The 21,704-nt window shown below is 43.5% G+C and overlaps 1 protein-coding gene across 2 annotated transcripts in view; it reads right to left on the minus strand.

The window, feature by feature from the left end:
* The window catches only part of E2F5 (E2F transcription factor 5), a 33,132-nt gene that overhangs the window by 5,630 nt on the left and 5,798 nt on the right, over positions 1-21,704 (minus strand). For both annotated transcript variants that reach the window (XM_060393530.1, XM_060393529.1), the window contains exons 2-3: positions 1,448-1,557; positions 455-618 (exon numbers count right to left, since the gene is read on the minus strand). In XM_060393530.1, the coding sequence (XP_060249513.1) occupies positions 455-618; positions 1,448-1,557 (274 nt within the window). The remainder of the gene's footprint in view (positions 1-454; positions 619-1,447; positions 1,558-21,704) is intronic.

The raw sequence follows: 21,704 nt of genomic DNA on the forward strand, positions 1-21,704 counted from the left end.
GACTGATTGCAGGCCTGTGTGATATTTCATTTTCAAACCAAAATTAATTTTTTAAAAAACTTTGAAGAGTTGCTGAACTTTTAACCACTTTGAAACACTGAATGATTTAGCTTCAGAACAATGATTTAACAACGCCCTCCAAATTCGCAGACTCCCTGTAAGCACACACTAGCTAGCGTACTGTATCCTGCCAATGGGTAGACCAAAGATAGGGGAACTTGCAACAGACACATCAGCTTGCTAAGAGATGTACTATATGACTTACAAAAGTAAAAATTTAAAAATATTCATATAAATTATTAGAAGAATGTTACAAAATTAAAATGTTATTATCCCTTGCAGAACTGAAGTCTCTGAAAACACTAGAATAAAGTAACTGATGTTCAGACTGAAAGAATATATAAATATATATCTATGTATTTAAAGATGTAAAAGGACTTCTATTTAAAAGGATATCTATTATTAATGGAGTCGTCCATCACATTTTTGATGCTTTGCTGCAGCCACAACTTCTGCTGATCAAGTTCTCTCTCCTTCAGTTCTAGATCTTCAATTTCGGCTTTGAGATATCTTAATCTATCTATGACTTCTTTAGTGTTACAGCCAGCACCTACACCTCTTAAAAACACATGAAAATTAATATCCCCAGTATTAGACCCAGGTTAACATCACTTAATTTTTATAGTAAAAATTGTAAAACTCACTGCATATATTTAAAACAAAAATCTTTACACTCTTCTAAAACCATTAACCATTAAAATCTTTAGAAAACTTAAACACCCAAATTACAAAATTCTCAATCTGTCCTAGTGTGCTCTTTGTCATCTAGAAGGGTGACTGGTGACTGAGGCACCACAGGATGCTGGAGTCGAGTGGTCGCACTGGTAGTCTCATTACATGGACTGAGATGCGGGTGAAACAGATTATCATCTTTTAGTATTTTGTTGGGATTTTTGGCTAAAATAAACTGAAACGTGAAGGATAAGGGGGGCAAATTTGTGGAAAAGAACATGTTTGTTACAGTCAAACATACAACAGTTAACAAATGACAACATGCATTTCAACTAATCATTATTTACAAAGTACATATTCTTGTATGTATGAGACTTAGTTCCTGTTTTCAAGGAGTTTATATTAGGTGAGTACATAGAACAACCAGGTAAAGAAGGATCAATGATACAGAGCAGGATGCAGTGTGTACCAAGTGAGCAGCTGGAGGAAGACTTGAACTTTGAGAGTGCGAATTAAACAGCGGAGTGAGCCACGGGCCATCCCATGTCACACAGGAGGACGACAGAAGCCCAGAGGCGTGCCAGGGACACGCGAGGGGCCGTGTGACCGGTGTAGACGGCTGGGACAGAGGACTCAGGAGACATACACAGCAGAAAGGTCAGCGTTCACAGAGCACTGAGAAGAAAAAGGTAGACTAGAGCAGTCTGTAACTTACTTCCATTGTATACTGTTTTTTGACTTTTTTTCAATTAAGTCAATTCCTTCCAAGACATTGGTGATATCATAAATTCTTCTTTTTTGCCTCACAGCCAAAGTATCTGCAGCCTGTTTAAAAAAAGGGGGTGGGGAGGTGAACAAAGAAATAAATTACCATTCATATTTTCAGGCCCAAAAGGCTTTAGTTATTAAGGTCACAGCATGAGAGCCCAGTCTTAAATTTGACCCGGTCAGTGGCTTGGGAACAATAGCAGGGTATGTGCAAAGCAACCCTCAAACACTGAAAATACCAAAGAAATGATTCAATTTAAAAGCCAGCAGATGTTGGAACGGAGGAAAAAAATGAAAAGGTCATGCCACAAAGCCCACAAAAATAAAAGAACACAATGAGAATACTTCATATCACCTTATGGGCTAATCCTTAAGAGGCGCTGCTAATTGTCTGCCCCTGTCACTTCCTATCTTATTTCTCTGTTCATAAACACAGTCTTGTTTAAAGACAGCTAAGTTACCTTTTTTTTTTTTTGAAACTGAAAAATTATATCTCAGCGATTTTTAAATAATGAAGTCAAGATACTTGGGAGAAAATTCTAAATTATACACACATTGTATAATACCTTGAAATACACAATCTGCATTTTCTAAATTCAATAAAAATAGAGGAATGAATCATGCCATCCCAAAACAAAGCATAAAATTGACAAGAAATAAAAACCTATTGCATAAGGTTGTGGTACTAGCAAATACAAAAGCTTTGTAGTGTCACTTACATTAGGTAAGACCAACAAAAATATTTCATGCTACCATGTCACGAATGAATTGAGGAATGCTGTTATAGTGCCTCTAATTAGTTCTCACTCACATTTCTGACATTTGTTCCCCAGCAGTATAAACAGAACCTCAGAGAAGAGGTTACCTGAAGGCTCTTTTTTCAGAGTAGATTCAGTAGACTATTTTGAATGCGGAGTCACATTTAAGATTCACGGTAGTAACAAAAAAATACATGTATATCCTTACTGACAATATTCAGTACATTATCTACAGAATTTAGTCTCAGATGATTAGTTACTGGCTACCCCAGGGCGTCACTAACTGCTTCATTCTATAAAGTTCCTCCTACAAAAACCAGGGCAGCATTTTGTTTCCTTCCACAGGGAGCAAGTGTGACCAACAACGGCTCACTCTGCAGGCATCTGGAACCTCTAAGTGAGATCTGGTGGTTGTATCACCAGAAACACCAAGTGCCTGCTGCCAACCTCTGAGGTCTTCAGCAGGGGATTCGTGCCTCAGAGAGCAGACCAGAAGGGTGACTGGATGTGGCAGAGGGAAAGAAGGAAGAAGCAGAGCATGAGGCTGTTTGAATCCCCAGCTCTGACTAAGTGGCTCATCTCTTCTAGAAGACGAGAAAACGAAGAGGGCTCGCCCCAGTTTCACCTATACCCTCTTCACTGTACTCGGCGGTTCCCTCCCTGTCTCATCTACCAGCAGAGTTTCTGTTCTGAGTGCGAGGCTGTCTTTCTCAAGAGTAATCGTCTGCCGCAAAGCTAACTATAAGAATCTTAAGTTGTGAATTCATGTCTCATTTCCCTCTTGAGAAGTAGCCAGAGCACTCCCAGTTCTGCGTCATCCGTAGCTATGGACTCACACACCAAAGCCATTACAACCTTAGCAACAGCTCACCAGGCATGAACCAGGTCACAGAGCTATTCTAGGTCACTAGGCAAAGAGCCATGAGATCTCAAGTTTAGTTCAAAATTTGTAAAAAGTTATCTCATTTACAGTTTATTTGTTGTTGTTCAGGCACTAAGTCATGTCCAACTCTTTGTGACCCCATGGACTATACCCTGCAAGGCTCCTCTGTCCATGGGATTTCCTAGGCAAGAAGACTGGAGTGGGTTGCCATTTCCTTCTCCATTATTATTTATCACTGCTTAACAATTAACAACTCTGGGAGTTGGTAATGGACAAGGAAGCCTGGCGTGCTGCAGTCCATGGGGTCACAAGGAGTCAGACACGACTGAGTGACTGAACAATTACAAAATCAAATCCCTGATTCCCAAAACGAAGTATCATTTCTTAAAAAGCTATTAAAGCATATAAACATACAAATGACCAAACTTAAAGAGGATCTCCAGGAGGCTTTTATTTTAGCAGCTGCATCACCTGAAGTCTGGTTCTGGAGCTGGGCACACCAGCTCCAGATGCAGCCCAGCCCTGCCACTTCCTGTCTTCAACTGGCTTCAGGCTCTTTAAACCTCATTTCCTTTTCATAAAATGGGATAATAACATGCTGAATTGTGGGGGCTATGCAGGATAATCTTAGCATACTGTCCTCTAGGTAATTTATACTTAAATGTTGCTAACAGCCTCATCATCAAATACAGGTTGAAACAAGGGATCAAGGGTTAGAGTTGGCATGGATATGGACCTATCATATTTTTCACATAGGGTTTTAAAAAGTTGCATTAAATTCTTGATTTTATTAAGTAATCCAAGACCTCTGTATTCATAAACCCATACCATGAGTCATCTCCAACTTCATTCATTTCTTCAGCTCCCACGGGGTGCCAGGCTTGTTCTGGGTCTTGAGGATACAGTGGTGACAGAACAATGCCCCTGTCCTCAAAAGAGGGAGGCAGTGACTAGTGTATTAACGTAGGTGTTCTCTTAGGAGGAACGCATTTAGGCCGGTACTGTATTTGACAAACTTTTCAGAGAAGGGCTCCCTGATAAAGTGAGTCTGAACTGAAGACAGTGACCCCGGGAACACCTGGAAGAGATGCGGGGGAGCACAGGAGGAATAGTTGGGGGGGAGCGGGAGGCGGGGAGGGAGGAGGCGGGAGAAAGAGACAGAGATGGCAAGAAGAAAAGGCAGCAGCCATTGTGAAGACCGGCTTTCCCCCCCCTCCGAGACAGAAAGCCACTGGAAAGCTCTGAGCGCTCGGGAACTTGGCTCAAGGTTTTAAAAGGTTCCCTGGGGCTGCTCTGGGTGGAAGCAAGGAAACCACTGAGGAGGCAGCGGGGATAATCCGTTCAAGAGGCAGCCGTGGAGACTGAGAAATGGTGGCATCCAGGACCTGTTTTGAAGGTACGGCAAGCGGGCGATACTGAGACAGCAATTGACAATGACTCTTCCCTTTTTGATGCGGGCAGCTGGAGACGGGAAAGCTGCAGGAGGGGGAGATTCAGAGCGCTAGAAATCAGGAACTCTGCTCTGGCCGTTTGGACACCCCAGGGGAGAAATCAAGACCACTGGACATGAGAAGTGTGTGGGTTAAGGGAGAAGTCCCAGTGGAGGTACAGTATCAGGAGTCATCAGTAAGTAAGCCATTAGGACACATTATGACACAGCATGGCACCAGCTGGATTCGCCTAGGAGGTGAGCACAGACGCAGAAGACGTCTAAGGGCCAACCCTTGGGTTTGGCAGTTTAAGATCCAGGGAATGAGGAGCAGGCTGCCACTGAAGTAAGCAAAGTAGGGAGAGTGGGATCTTGAAAGTCAAGAGCCAAGAAACAGCGAGTGTGTCAAGGGCTGCTGGCAGGGGGAGCCAGTTCACCAAGACTGCATCCGTGGGTTTGACTATGGAGACATCAAGGTGACCTTGCAGCCAGTTTTGACAGCAACAGACTCGAAAGCCTCCTTGGAGAGATTAAGACAGAGTAAAGGAAAGTTAGTTCTAAAAAGGTCTTGTAGGTCTTCATAGAATTGTTCAACTTCAGCTTCTTCAGTGTTACTGATTGGGGCATAGACTTGGATTACTGTGATATTGCGTGGTTTGCCTTGGAAACGAAGAGAGATCATTCTGTCGTTTTTGAGATTGCATCCAAGTACTACATTTCGGACTCTCTTGTTGACCATGATGGCTACTCCATTTCTTCTAAGGGATTCCTGCCTGCAGTAGTAGATATAATGGTCATCTGAGTTAAAGTCACCCATTCCAATCCATTTTAGTTCGCTGATTCCCAGAATGTCAACGTTCACTGTTGCCATCTCCTGTTTGACCACTTCCAATTTGCCTTGATTCATGGACCTGACATTCCAGGTTTCTATGCAATATTGCTCTTTACAGCATTGGACCTTGCTTCTATCACCAGTCACATGCTGAAGCTGAAACTCCAGTACTTTGGCCACCTCATGAGAAGCACTGACTCACTGGAAAAGACTCTGATGCTGGGAGGGATTGGGGGCAGGAGGAGAGGGGATGACAGAGGATGAGATGGCTGGATGGCATCACTGACTCGATGGATGTGAGTCTGAGTGAACTCTAGGAGCTGGTGATGGACAGGGAGGCCTGGCGTGCTGTGATTCATGGGGTCGCAAAGAGTTGGGCCCGAATGAGTGACTGAACTGAACTGAACTGAACGGAAAGTTGGAGTGGACAGCTCTTCTGAGGATATTTACTGGGAAGAGGAACAGAGAAGTGGGACAGCGGCTGCAGGAAACTATGGGGCCTCCCCAGGAAGTTTCCACTTTCCTTCATCTCTCTTTCCTTTTAAAGGGAATGAGTTCCACACGTGAGGATGCTGAGAGGAATGACCTGGTTATGGGGGTAGGGGGATAATTCATGATGCAGGAAAGAGAAGGGACAGCCACCAGAGAGCGGAAGGTGGGCATCGGGGGACGTGACCAGACGAGCAGGGGCGATCAGCCCTAGACAGTAAGAGGGCACGTTACCAACCGGAGCTCCGCAGGAGCGCACGCATGCAAGACGGTAGATACAGTGAGAGGTTATACGGCAGTAGATGTGGTGAGAGGTTACAGGACGGTAGATATGGCGAGAGGTCACATGACGTTAGGTGCGGTGAGAGGTTACACGGCAGTAGATACGGTGAGAAATGACGGTAGATGAGGTGAGAGGTTACACGGCAGTAGACACGGTGAGAGATTACACGATGGTAGATACAGTGAGAGGTTACATGGCGGTAGATACTGTGAGAGGTTACACGACGTTAGATGAGAGGTTACATGACAGTAGATACGATGACGACAGTAGATACGGTGAGAGGTTATATGACGGTAGATGAGAGGTTACATGACAGTAGATACAGTGAGAAGTTACACGATGGTAGATACGATGACGACGGTAGATACGGTGAGAGGTTATACGGCAATAGATAGTTATACGATAGTAGATACGGTGAGAGGTTGTACGACAGTAGATAAGGTGAGAGGTTAGGCACCTCCTTCTGGGTGCTTTTCCTCCAGGAGAGAAAGGAGAGAAGTGGCTGAGAGAGGAGAAAGTGTGATCCTTGTCTAGGAGAGCCCAAGGTAAGCAAGCCTTGGAGCAGCAATGCTGGGCCCCACTAAGGCCCCGTTGGGCTCAGTGGTCCTGAATTCAAAGTGAGAGCCACTGGCATTACTGGGCATTTCCCTGAGGCCCTGCAGATTGCTGGGGTGTTGACGAGGGACAGAGAGAACAAAACGGGCACGGCTTCATCCCATGCTGCCCTATAGCACTGAATAAATGCCCATGTGTCAAACGTAGCAAATTTACTCTGAAAGTTTACATTTACTATTATAACAGCTGACCATAAAAGGGGAGCATAAGCCATAAAGGAAGCATCTACTAGATGCCTGAGTTTTCAGGACAGACAGAACCCTTTGACACAGATCTCCCCTCCAAATATGAGATCTTTTTCTAAAAATTGCCGGGGTCCTGCCTCAGCAGAGTCCAGGGATATCCTCAGGATGGACGACGTCAGTGAATGAAGAAAGATAGATAAAGAGATAAAGAAAGAGACACAGGGTGACTAAGCTTCTTCGAGCAAGGCCTGTGTACTTTATTTTTCTCGGGGCTTTTATACCCTGAGTTATACATACAGCAAGGTGAAAAATGCAGAGTCAACTCAACACTCCATCAGTAATAACTTTTATCGATATCAGGTTCCTTCCTGTAAAAGTCTTTTTTTGTACATCATCTTCTATTCCGGAGGCCTGCTGATATTCCATGACCTCCTTTTGATAAAGGTTGGTCAGCCAGAACACCAGAACAATGATTTTTCCTTAAAGTGTTTCTTTTAAAATTTTTAGCCTGTGTCACCCTTAAAGTACGCTGTTACATTTTTATGGAGCAAAGATTCAGCGGGTTATAACAAAGAAATAACTTATTAACTCAAATCTAATGTTGTTAATGCTAAGGCTATTACCTGCTTTTCTACATCCTGACTATATGCACTCCCAGGAACACAATGGATAAGGGATGTGAGAACTTGGCAGCAAGCATTGCATAGGCTCAATAATATTGCAAGAGTCTGGATAAAGCCGCCAAGTAAGCTAGAATGCTAACGGGGTTTAAAACACTCCTTTCATGCCCAGGAGATTTATCAGTTAGAGGCCTAAGTTAACTCTTTTGGTCAGGGACAGACCCCTGCTAATGTCAGAAGAGCTGGTGAGAGACATAAAATAATAAGACAGACAGATTCTGGTTCGGGGGTAGATGCCTGAGCAAGTTCAGGGGGTCCCTTGAGTCCTGATCTCGCCTTTGCCTGTCAGGCCTCTTCCTATGACCTTTGCCACGGGTGGGATTTTCCACACTGGCTCCCAGCAAAAAATGTCACCACCAGTAAACAAGTGATATCCATAGTTGGAACAAACTAAGAGCCTGTGATGCTTTAAGAGGTAGACAAGTCAAACAACCCAGAGAGCTGACAGAGATCACAAGTAAGTGCTAACAGGGCTTCAGGGACATTCTGGCCCCGCCCCCTCACTTTAGCAGATGACTCCAGTAAGACCCGGTGCTAACTCGGGGATGGAGAGATGGCTGCTAGCTTTATTTGCGTTAGGATTAGTTGCAGCTCATTTGCTCAAGGATGTTATCCTCATAGAGCCTGACACTGCATTCAAACGGGCTGACATAAACACAGTAACTATGGAAACGTCCTGTCTTTCAGGCTCTCCATCTGCAAAGCAGAAACTCCACTCTCTTCCAGGACCACAACTGTTGACACACGTGCACTCGATGTCTTAGCTACTGTGCTTCCGAGACTAACATTACAGCGAGGAGGTCCAGACGCAAAAATCAAAACTGTGCAACAGAAACACTACAAAACATCAATTAGTATCACACATGCACACAAACATGCACAAGTGATGGGATCCTGAAAATAAGGTAGGAGCACCTCAAGTGATGCAACAAGATGGCTTATAAAATATTTTAATGAGGACTTTTTAAAAACCTGAGCAAATTCATTTTCATCTGTGCTCGATACTGTTATTTTGCTTTATCTCTTGATAAGATTACTCATTTCAAACACTGTTAAAGATAATTGAGATGTAAAATGTTTGATTTCAACCCACAGTTAAGAAGAATCATTTATAAGCCAGTAATGGGGTAACTGTGTAATAGAATCTTTCACAGATATTATCTAATGTTCACAACTGCTTTGTAAAGTAGGTATCAATCTCCCTGTTCTTTAGGAAACGATTCAGAAGGCTAATGAACAGTCAGATGGAATTTGGCATTAATTATACATTTATGAAACACATTTGTGGCAAAATATTTTCAAATGGGCTATCATTTTAAAAGACTTTAAATACATGTGGTAGACAGTCAAAAGTTCCCAAGCTATACAGATGCACTGAAGAGCAATTCAATTACCACTGATGGTTTCATTGAGAGTACAAAAATGGTCTGAAAAAGCAGAAAGATCTTCATTTCCATGTATTTATTTATTTTAAAATGATGACCAGTAAAAAAAAATTGTAAACATATTCAAGACTTCGAGACCATGGCTACCACCTTCCAGAATGAGGCTGAAAAAAATGAAACAGCTCTGGAAAGTGAACTCTTATAAGAGACTGAAAAGAGAGAGATTACTGAAGGTGGGGGCAAAAAGGTCAGAGTTCCTGGAGGAGGCTGCTTTTGTGCTTTCAAGGCATCTGTAAATGTTAAATTAATAAGGAAATTAAACACCACAAAATAACTTACTTACCTTAAGGAAACAAACTGCTCCCTCCAGAAGCAGCACTAAGCATGCAAGTGTTTTCAATCAGTGACCTTTTCCTGAGGGAATCTCTCCTTAAAAGTCTGCGGTACTTTCAGTACCCCAAAACTGCTACTGTATATGATATTTTCAAGTGCACAAGTTTTAATTTTGTTCTAATTCTTAAAATGTTTGAACAGACTCTGCATAAGCTTTTAAAAAGAAGGTTAATTGTACTGTCTTACACAAGTCACCAAAGAGTTCTCAAAAGGAAAAAGACGACAGTTGATAAAATATCTAAGTAGGAAAAGCCTGCTAAGACTCAGTTCTAGAGATTGCTCGCCAAGTCCCCAGCTGCATGCTTTGAAATTCTCATGTATGTTACGTTGTTAAACCAGGAACCAAACTAAGCAGCATCTACTATTCTACCACCCGGCTCTGCATCTGCATATTTTTTATAACCCTGATAGTCAGTCATGTATGGATGTGACAGTTGGACTATAAAGAAAGGTGAGCACCAAAGAATTGATGCTTTTGAACTGTGGTGTTGGAGAAGACTCTTGAGAGTCCCTTGGACTCAACCAGTCCATCCCAAAGGAGATCAGTCCTGAGTGTTCATTGGAAGGACGGATGCTGAAGCTGAAACTCCAATACTTTGGCCACCTGATGAGAAGAGCTGACTTATCTGAAAAGACTCTGATGCTGGGAAAGATTGAAGGCGGGAGGAGATGGGGAGGACAGAAGATGAGATGGTTGGATAGCATCACCAACTTGATGGACATGAGTTTGAGTAAGCTCCAGGAGTTGGTAATGGACAGGGAGGCATGGCGTGCTGCAGTCCATGGGGTCGCAGAGTCGGACATGACTAAGCGACTGAACTAATGGTTAGAAGTTAGGAACCACAGAAGTGGCAAAGAAGTCAGGGACATGGGCTAAGCTGTGAGATAGCAGTTAAGATGTTGAGGAGATTAAATGAGTATATCCAAAATACTTAGGAGAGTGCCTTGCACAAGTATTACACTGTGTTAGTCATTACGACTATTATTGATCCAGTTTCTCACTTATAGTAAGAAAACACTGACCTCTGAAAAACGTATCATGGAATGTAAAGATCATCTTTATTTATCCGCAACTTTAACACTTCAGAACACAGTCAAGCACAATGAAGTAGAAGGGCAGGCTTCTGTAGAAGCAAAAACCTGTATTTTACTACTCAAAAAGAGTTCACTCATTTGGATCCTATTTATTCCTTTTCTATGATTCCTAATGGTGGGGCTATTTAATGTCAATGTGCACAAGAAAATGAAGTACCATCCAGGACACTGGTGAGGAACCGCAACAACCATCAAAGGATGTGGCAGAAATTATAGAAAGGATAAAAAAACTCACAAAGCAGACAAAGCTGAGGCCATTGGACACAGCAATAATCCACCAGACTTAGAAAAGCTTCGGGGTTATCACCTCTAAAGGATACAAAGAATAATATTCATCGTGACTAATTTGAGTTACACTAAAACTAAGCACAGTCTTTTCAGCTTTAAATTGCAGACATGTAATGGATTTTGGAAATTTTTCAAACCAAAATGGTTAAATGTTCTTCTATAAGAAACATTATTAATAGACATAAACCCTCAGCTAATCAGAAAACTGCTATGGACAAAAATCTTATTATGTAAAGGATAAACAATGGTTTCAGAGTACCTGGACTTGTCACATTCAAGGATACACTAGTCGGATTTTAAAATGAACCTAAATATCTCAAAGGGATTACGCTGCATGTGACCAATGGGTGAGTTACACTCCATTTTCATATCAGTTTCCTTCGTAACTGTGACCAGCAGCCTATTCTGAAGTCTGATTAACCCCCACCCCCAAATAACTGGGGATCTGTCTCAAACACACACACACACGTACATGCATCAAAACATCAAAAATTTCCTTCATCAAAAACTTCTAAATGTCAAATCTATAGAAGAAATTAAAATGAAAAGATAAAGATTTGAGTATTTCAATAATTAAAACTCACATATAAGAAAGCATTAAAACCACAAATTAAAACAGGCAAAAGACACATTTCACACCCCCAAATTAACAGCCTTAAAAAAGTTTTCAAAACTTTTAAAAAGTCAACAAAAGAATAAAGAAATGCAAATTGAAACAATGAAAATACACCTCTACACAAAAGACTTGTACCTGAATAAAAGCCCAAAGTATAGCTACGAAACTAAATACCAATCAGGGACAGAGAGAAATGAACTACTGATACAGGTAACAACAGGCGTGAGGAACGCAGCTCAAGCCGGAGCGCATCCTGTGTGAGCGCATTCCCGTGAAGCTCTGAGTTTTAATCCATGGAAAAGAAAACGGAGCGATGGTCCTCAGTGGGGTGTGGAGGTTGGGGTGTGGCTGGGAGAAGGCAAAGGGAGCTGTTTGGGGTGATGGACATTCTCTACACCTGGCTGTGGTGGTGGTTACAGGTACAAGCCTTTGTCAGACTCATTGTATCATACACTTAGAATGGGAGCAAAGAGTCAGACACGAGGGAGTGACTGAACTGAACTGAATGAGTGGAAATCATACCTTTATAAAGCTGATAAAAAAAAAAGCAGAGATATTATCATTCATCACCTTTCAAATCTCCAGAATATGAAAACATCAGAATACCCCCAGTTATCTACTTGGAAACAGCACTTACAATGTGCTGGGCACTTTCAGTGTTTTAAACGTAGAACTCCCTTTAGCCATTTGTATAACAACCATTTTCACCATTTTTGTGAAAGCAGAAAGTAAACTCAGTAACTTGCCCAAGGCCACTGAACATGGTAAATAAAGTCAGGATGTAGGCTTCCCTGGTGCCTCAGACGGTAAAGAATCTGCCTGCAGTGCAGGAGACCTGTGTTCAATCCCTGGGTCGGGAAGATCCCCTGGAGGAGGGCATGGCAAGCCATTCCAGTATTCTTGCCTGGAGAATGCCCATGGACAGAGGAGTCTGGTGGGCTGACCTTTTAGCCACTGGGCTGTTCCTGATGTGGTGAGAGTTCCTGGTCATGATTATACGCTTCCAGTAGACTGTAAGTATCTAGCAGACTGTAAGTATCATTGTTTTGTAAAGCAGTTTGGCAACAGCCATCAAAGTGTTTTGCATTTTTAATATCCTTTGATCTAGTCATTGTCTAGTCATTGTTTAGATTATCATAAGCAGAAACCATTCAAAATGTCTAAATGCCAAAAATGTTTCCTGGACATATGTTGCTAAATCCAATGGATACTACAAAGTCTTGTATCCTCCAAAGCACTTGACTCTGCTTCCCTCTTTCCTCAAACACTGTTCCCTGGCCTTGCTGCCTTCAGTCCACAGGTTTATTTCCTCCTCGGTCTCAGGCTGTTTTCTCTCAAGTCTCCTTTTTCTCTGCTGCTTCTGGGCTGTGAGTGTTTCCCAGAATTTCACTTAGTTCTCTGTCCACTCTAAACCTCATAAACCAATCATTTCCAAATCAAACTGGTAACCCTGGTCTCTTTGTGGGCTCCAGATTCATAAATCCCACAGGTCGCCAAATATCCACTCAAGGATGGCCTGCAGGCATCTCACACAAGTCTAGAACTGAACTTCCCTTTCCTCCAAATTCCTTTTCTCTTTTTGTAACCTCTAAGTGAAAATGACCACCATCCACTCTGATGACCACGCCATTACTCGGCAATCTTTTGCCTAGACTCAGCATCCAAGTTCTATCCCTTCTAAAACTAAATACTTCTTCACTTCTTTAGATTTCCACTGCTTCTAGAGCTAACCCATTTGAAAAGACCCTGATGCTGGGAAAGACTGAAGGCAGGAGGAGAAGGGAACTACAGAGGATGAAATGGTTGGATGCCATCACTGACTCAATGGACGTGAGTTTGGATAAACTCCGGGAGTTGGTGATGGACAGGGAGGCCTAGCGTGCTGTGGTTGAGGGGGTCGCAAAGAGTTGGACACAACTGAGCGACTGAACTGAACTACCTTAGTTCAGGCCTACAATCATGCCTAAATGACAACCACATTCTCTAAATAGTCATCTGATTTATAGCTTCTTAAATGCACCATCTCTTTCACTGGCCTTTGGCACTTAATACCCTGCTGGGAATGCCTTTTCACCTAAGTCAAATTTGATTACGTCCATTCTATTTGTTGGAAGCTGATGACAGACTGGCTGGATCAGTCCATGTCCTGTGTGTACTGGTACTGTGTGTACACAGTCCCTCACCTCACAGGGCACTTGGTCTAGAAGGGAACCACAGGCAAATAAAGAAAGAATCAACCCCATTTGTGATAAAGGGTATTAAGGAAAAGAACAGGTAACTGAGAAAGAGGATAAACAGGAACTAACTTCAGCCACTTCAGATTAAAGGAAAAGAGCCAGAAAGTGCATCTGAGCCAGTCTGCTATTGCTGCTATCTAAATTACCACTAATGTCAGACTTTATTTTTTGGGCTCCAACATCACTGCAGATGATGACTGCAGCCATGAAATGAAAAGACGCTTACTCCTTGGAAGGAAAGTAATGACCAACCTAGATAGCATATTCAAAAGCAGAGACATTACTTTGCCAACAAAGGTCCGTTAAGGCTATGGTTTTTCCAGTGGTCATGTATGGATGTGAGAGTTGGACTGTGAAGAAAACTAAGCGCCAAAGAATTGATGCTTTTGAACTGTGGTGTTGGAGAAGACTCTTGAGAGTCCCTTGGACTGCAAGGAGATCCAATCAGTCCATTCTAAAGGAGATCAGTCCTAGGTGTTCATTGGAAGGACTGATGCTAAAGCTGAAACTCCAATACTTTGGCCACCTCATGCCAAGAGTTGACTCATTGGAAAAGACTCTGATGCTGGGAGGGATTGGGGGCAGGAGGAGAAGGGGATGACAGAGGATGAGATGGCTGGATGGCATCACCGACTTGATGGACATGAGTGTGGGTAAGATCCGAGTGGGTGATGGATAGGGAGGCCTGGCATGCTGCAATTCACGGGGTCACAAAGAGTCAGACACGACTGAGCGACTGAACTCAACTGAACTCAACATAGATGTATTATCATATAGTTCTGTAAACAGAAGTCCAAACATGCCTCCCTGAGTTCAAGTCACAGCGAAGCTGTGGTCCTTCGGGGTGCTCTAGCGCATACCCTGCCTTGTCTTCCAGTCTGTGGCACTCCTTGACCAATGGCTTCTCTTCTCCAGGGCTTCCCTGGAGAAGAAGTGAAGTGACTTCACTTCCCTCTCCTCCAGCAATGGTCTGGCCGAGTTGTTTCCACACGGCCATTTCTCTGGCTCCATCTCTTCTGCCTCCCTCTTCCACTTTTAAGTGAAAGTGAGTGAAGTTGCTCAGTCGTGTCCGACTCTGCGACCCCACGGACTGTAGCCTACCAGGCTCCGCCATCCATGGGATTCTCCAGGCAAGAATACCGGAGTGGGCTGCCGTTTCCTTCTCCAGAGGATCTTCCTGACCCAGGGATCGAACCCGGGTCTCCCGCATTACAGGCAGACACTTTAACCTCTGAGCCACCAGGGAAACCTCTTCCACTTTTAAAGACCCTGGTAATTATCAGTGGGCTTAACTGCGTAATTCAGGAAAATCTCCTCATCTTAACAATACCAGATGATCAGCAACTTTAATTTCCCTTAACTGAACACATTCATGGGGCTTCCCTGGTGGCTCAGTGGTAAAGAATCCGCCTGCCAATGCAGGAGACATAACAGATGTGGATTCGATCCCTGGGTTGGTAAGCTCCCTTGGAAATGGCAACCCACTCCAGTATTCTAGCCTGGGAAATCCCATGGACAGAGGAATCTGGTGGCTATAGTCTACGGGGTCACACAGTCAGACACGACTGAAGCAGCTGAGCACGTAACACAGTCACAGGTCCCAGGCATTAAGCCATGGGTATCTTTCAGGAGTCATATTCTATCTATCACAGCATCTAAGGAAACATTTAAACTGAGACCACAGGGTTTAGAGCATCAGCCAAGGTGGGGTGGGGATAGTGCGTGTGTGTCAAAATGCACTCCAGGCAGAAGGGAAGAGGGCCCTGTGTGTATGTGTGTGTTTGTGTGTATGTGCTCCAGGCAGAAGGGGGAGGGGCAGTGTGTGTGTGTGTAAACATTTGCTCCAGGCAGAAGGGAAGGCCCGCTCTTGCAGCCCTAGGGCAGTAGAGGGCAAGGCCCCAGAAGGACTACGGCTGGAGGGCTGGGTGCTGGAAGAGGCTGGGGCGGAGGTGGGTGGGTGGGGATAGATGCCTGGAGGGGCCTGGGTCCTTGAGGCGCTGGGTGCTGCTCTAAGGAGAGAACCATCTGTTAGATGCTTATGGTGACTATAATCACATTCTTTCACATCTGTGATTTCAGGCCAGTGATGGTAGACAGAAGTGAAGTGAAGTCACTCAGTCATGTCTGACTCTTTGTGACCCCATGGACTGTAGCCTACCAGGCTCCTCCATCCATGAGATTTTCCAGGCAAGAGTATTGGAGTGGGTTGCCATTTCCTTCTCCAGCGGATCTTCCCAACCCATGGATGGAACCCATGTCTCCCACATTGTAGGCAGATGCTTTTACCGTCTGAGCCACCAGGGAAGTCCCTAAGGAGAACCACCTGACCTTAAATGCTCACACTTCATATGTGACAACAGCACCAGAGTCTCTGAGGGCTGTGGAGCCGGCTCGCCCCTCACTGGCCCCTGGAGGCTCTCCGTCGTGGTCCCGGGCTCAGCAGGGCAGCCACACCTCTCTGAGCCCTGAGAAGGGTCCAGCTCCCAGCAGAGAAGGGTCCCGTCTCCCTCCCTCTGCCCCACAGCTGTAAGCTCCAAGCTACTAAGGAAGGGGCCAGGGTGAACACTGGTTAACTCGTATTTACTGAATGAAACGGAAAAAACCTAGAATCAACTTATATACCAACCTATAAGAATGGTGAGTTCTTGATGACAACTCTAAATTGAGGCTCTCAAAATTTATGTTTACAATTTGAGAAAATAAAGGTTAATACCTCAGTTGTGTAACAAACTGGGGAAATACTGAAAATTGAAAATAGTGGCTCTCTTCGGGTAGTGGTGTACTGGATAGTTTTTATTCTGGACTATATTCATTTTTTTCCCAAGTTTTCCACTATTTATATGTTATTTCAACAGATAACTTTAAAAAGGTAAACCTCCCTTGTACAAACATAATAAGTTTAAGACAGAAAGGGAGATCCATGAACTAATAATCGGGGAAATTTCGTCTTAAATGGCAAAATCTAAAAGAAATATATTTATAAGAAATATTTGCCATACCCAAATTTACCATACTAAAGAATAATGTAGAACACACGTCCAGACAAATGCACGTGTGATCCATGTTGCTATGCACTATTTAAACAATGACTTTTACGATTCACCTTTGGATTATGATCTCTATCAGTTTATACCATTGAGTGCACCTGATATTAAGGTAGACTTTCTCTGGAAATTAGTCCCTTCACTCCGGATTTCTCTTTGCCTGGTATACTGCAATTAAAAATTTTTGATTCCTTTGTTGGTGCTTTTCTTTTAGACAACAGATGCCTGAATTTTTTCCATCTAAACCACCTTACTAAGGAGAAAGGAACTGGATACATTCACATACTGGAGAAACTAGTAGGTTTCAATTATTACTCATTTGATATTTTCTGTGTATTATGCTTTCATGCATTTTATCTTTTTATCCTTTTCACAGCTTTCTCTGTTATTTTTTCCCCTGTGAACTAGTAATTCAAAGTGTGTCTCTAGTCTGTTAAGTTACCTTTTGAAGAAGGAAATGGCAACCCACTCCAGTATTCTTGCCTGGAAAATCCCATGGACAGAGGAGCCTGTCAGGCTACAGTCTATGGGGCCACAAAAGAGTTGGACACAACTTAGCCACTGAACAACAGCAATGCTACCTTTAAAAAGGTAACAAGATGTTGCTAAAAAGAAAATGATGCATAAAATTAGCAAAAGCTCAATACTTGGGCACTCTGCTAACGAAATCTCTGTTAACTGAGGGTCTCAACTAAATCCTTCTTACTCTTCCCCTGCTGCTGCTGCTGCTAAGTCATTTCAGTTGTGTCTGACTCTTTGCGACCCCATAGACGGCAGCCCACCAGGCTCCCCCATCCCTGGGATTCTCCAGGCAAGGACACTGGAGTGGGTTGCCATTTCCTTCTCCAATGCATGAAAGTGAAAAGTGAAAGGGAAGTCGCTCAGTCATGTCCGACTCCTCGTGACCCCATGGACTGCAGCCCACCAGGCTCCTCCATCCATGGGATTTTCCAGGCAGGCGGACTGGAGTGGGGGGCCATTGCCTCCTCTGACTCTTCCCCTAGACAAGAATATACCTAACATGTCTCCAGTTGTGCCTACACAGTTTCCAGTCAAGGAGAGACTCTTCCCCAGGGACGGAGGGCCTTGCATCATGTGAGCATCACTTCATCCACTGCTCAGTCCCCTGGAACACAAATGATGATCAGCCACAATTATGCCAATCTTGTTCTTTTTAACAGTATAAAATTTTAAATCTTGTAATTTTCCTAGATGCCCTCCCACTCCAGGGGATCTTCCCAATCCAGGGATCAAACCTGGCTACAATATGCTGCTATTCAGACATAAGCAGACTATTCCAGAGCATATAAAAGAGCAATTTCTTCCATCCGTAGCCTCCAACATTTCCCCAAGAGTAGCTCTCATCAGTTTTAGTGAGCTCCTAAAGGGTCAATTATGTTCCGACATTTAACTCCTTCTACTACCAGAACTGACTCGATGGACAGGAGTCTGAGTGAACTCCAGGAGTTGGTGATGGACAGGGAGGCCTGGCATGCCGCAATTCATGGGGTCGCAAGGAGTCGGACACAACTGAGTGACTGAATTGAACTGAACTACCAGAACAGTGCTTTCTGATGCATGAATAAGGCAGAAAAGAGGCGGCAGGAGAGTTCATTCCATGGTTCTCAGATGTCAGTATGTATCAAAACCACTTGGGGGTATCTATTTAAAAACACCAATTCCTAGGCTCCTTCTCTAGCCCTACAGGATCTGATTTCCTAGGTCCGATGTTAGAATCTATTTTCTTTAAAGATACAGGAGATGCTGATGCATTTGACCTTTTGTCTACACACTGAGAAAGTCGGTATAATCCCTTTCAAGGCCTCCAACTTTCTTGAAGCGTTGGGGTGGAGAGCCTATTGTTTTGCACAAAGATAAAATCTGCCAAAGGTCCGTCTAGTCAAAGCTATGGTTTTTCCAGTAGTCACATATGGATGTGAGAGTTGGACTATCAAGAAAACTGAGCACCAAAGAACTGATGCTTTTGAACTGTGGTGTTGGAGGAGACTCTTGAGAGTCCCTTGGATTGCAAGGAGATCTAACCAGTCCATCCTAAAGGAGTCCTAAATGCTCATTGGAAGGATTGATGTTGAAGCTGAAACTCCAATACTTTGGCTACCTGATGCAAAGAACTAACTCATTGGAAAAGACCCTGATGCTGGGAAAGATCAAAGGCGGGAGGAGAAGGGGACCACAAAGGATGAGATGGATGGATGGCATCAATGACTCACTGGACATGAGTATGAGCAAGCTCTGGGTGTTGGTGATGGACAGGGAGGCCTGGTGTGCTGCAGTCCATGGGGTCACAGAGTTAGACACAACTGAGTGACTGAACTGAACTGAAAATCTGCCTGATGCCTCTCAGTTCACAACTACTGCCACCACTTAGGACGGCTCGTGCCTCCTTCCTACTTCCACCTTAACGGTAAGACAGAAAGGATACGGGACACGGCCAAGAACACTGTAGACAAGCGGCAGAACTCTTAGTACTCTTTTAGCTGTAAGCCTGTCCAGAACTGGAAAATGAGACCGTTGGTTTCTCTTTTTGTGTGTATTTTCTTGTTCTCTAAAAAAAGTTGTTCTGCACATTACACAAAAACTTTGGAGGTAGGCAGGTCTGATATCAGATTATCTGGGTTCTTACCTCCTTTTCTGTGGATACTGGTTGTAGCCAATTAACCTCATTAAACCTCAATCTCCTAATGAGCAAAATGCAAGTATAATAACTCATTTATGGTTTTGTTACATGGATGAAATGTATTATTAAAAGTAAAGCACCTGGTCTAGTGCCAGTCACTTAGTATTAGCTATTAGTAACCATGTGTACTCTGCATATAAGTTAAATAAGCAGGGTGACAATATACAGCCTTGATGTACTCCTTTTCCTATCTGGAACCAGTCTGTTGTTCCATGTCCAGTTCTAAATGTTACTTCCCGACCTGCGTATAGGTTTCTCAAGAGGCAGGTCAGGTGGTCTGGTATTCTCATCTCTTTCAGAATTTTCCAGTTTGTTGTGATCCACATAGTCAAAGGCTTTGGCATAGTCAATAAAGCAGAAATAGATGTTTTTCTGGAACTCTCTTGCTTTTCCATGATCCAGTGAATGTTGGCAATTTGATCTCTAGTTCCTCTGCTTTTTCTAAAACCAGCTTGAACATCTGGAAGTTCATGGTTCACATACTGCTGAAGCCTGGCTTGGCGAATTTTGAGCATTCCTTTACTAGCGTGTGAGATGAGTGCAGTTGTGCAGTAGTCTGAGTATTCTTCGGCATTGCCTTTCTTTGGCATTGGAATGAATGCTGGGTTGGAAGAAGCACAAGCTGGAATCAAGATTGCCGGGAGAAATATCAATAACCTCAGATATGCAGATGACGCCACCCTTATGGGCAGAAAGTGAAGAGGAACTAAAGAGCCTGTTGATGAAAGTGAAAGAGGAGAGTGAAAAAGCTGGCTTAAAGCTCAACATTTAGAAAACTAAGATCATGGCATCTGGTCCCATCACTTCATGGGAAATAGATGGGGAAACAGTGGAAATAGTGTCAGACTTTATTTTGGGGGGCTCCAAAATCACTGCAGATGGTGACTGCAGCCATGAAATTAAAAGATGCTTACTCCTTGGAAGGAAAGTTATGACCAACCTAGATAGCATATTGAAAAGCAGAGACATTACTTTGCCAACAAAGGTCCATCTAGTCAAGGCTATGGTTTTTCCAGTGGTCATGTATGGATGTGAGAGTTGGACTGTGAAGAAAGCTGAGTGCCAAAGAATTGATGCTTTTGAACTGTGGTGTTGGAGAAGACTCTTGAGAGTCCCTTGGACTACAAGGAGGTCCAACCAGTCCATCCTAAAGGAGATCAGTCCTGGCTGTTCTTTGGAAGGAATGATGCTAAAGCTGAAATTCCAATACTTTGGCCACCTCATGCGAAGAGTTGACTCATTGGAAAAGACTCTGATGCTGGGAGGGATTGGGGGCAGGAGGAGAAGGGGATTAACGAGGATGAGATGGCTGGATGGCCTCACCGACTCAATGGACGTGAGTCTGAGTGAACTCTGGGAGTTGGTGATGGACAGGGAGGCCTGGCATGCTGCGATTCATGGGTTCGCAGAGTAGGACAGGACTGAGCAACTGAACTGAACTGAAAATTAGCATCTTAACCCTTGTTCAAGTGTACAGTTTAGTAGTTTTAAGTACCTTCACACTGCTGTGCAATCAGTTCTCCAGAGTTCTTCTCATGTTGCACAACTGAAACTCTATACCCACACTACTAGTTTGCTAGGGCTGCATAATAAAAATACCACAGGCTGGGTTGTTCAAACACAAGAAATTAATTTTGTCACAGTCCCAGAGGCTTGAAGTCCAAGATCAAGGCGTGGGCGGACTTGATTTCTTCTGACGTCTCTCTCCTTGGCTTGCAGATGGTGTTCCTCGCCGTGTCCTCATCCGCGCTTCCCTCTGTCTGGGCGTCCCCAGTGCCTGTGGGTCCAGACTGCCTCTTCTCACACGGGCACCAGTCAGATTGGCTATGTACTCACTCTAATGGCCTCATTTTAACAGAATCATCTCTTCAAAGACCCATCTCCAAATACATTCACATTCTAATATACCTGGGGTAAAGACTTTTACAGAGAGATTTTGAGAGAGCACAACTGAGCCCTAAAACATCCACGAAGTAAAAACTTCCCATTCTCCCCTCCCCTAGCAACAACAACTCTGCATTCTGTCTCTATGAACTTGACTACTCCGATCACTTCATGTAAGTGGTATCATACAGCATTTGTCTTTTTGTGACTAGCTAAGGTATTAAAGGAAAGTTATGACCAACCTAGATAGAATATTAAAAAGCAGAGACATTACTTTGCCAACAAAGGTCCATCTAGTTAAGGCTACTAAGCAAGGGGCCAGGGTGCAAACCGGTTAACTCATATTTACTGAATGAAATGGAAGAAACCTAGAATCAACTTATATACCTACCTATAACAATGGTGAGTTC

Source organism: Ovis aries, chromosome 9, assembly GCF_016772045.2.
Source record: "Ovis aries strain OAR_USU_Benz2616 breed Rambouillet chromosome 9, ARS-UI_Ramb_v3.0, whole genome shotgun sequence".
In the NCBI taxonomy this organism is placed as follows: Eukaryota; Metazoa; Chordata; class Mammalia; order Artiodactyla; family Bovidae; genus Ovis; species Ovis aries.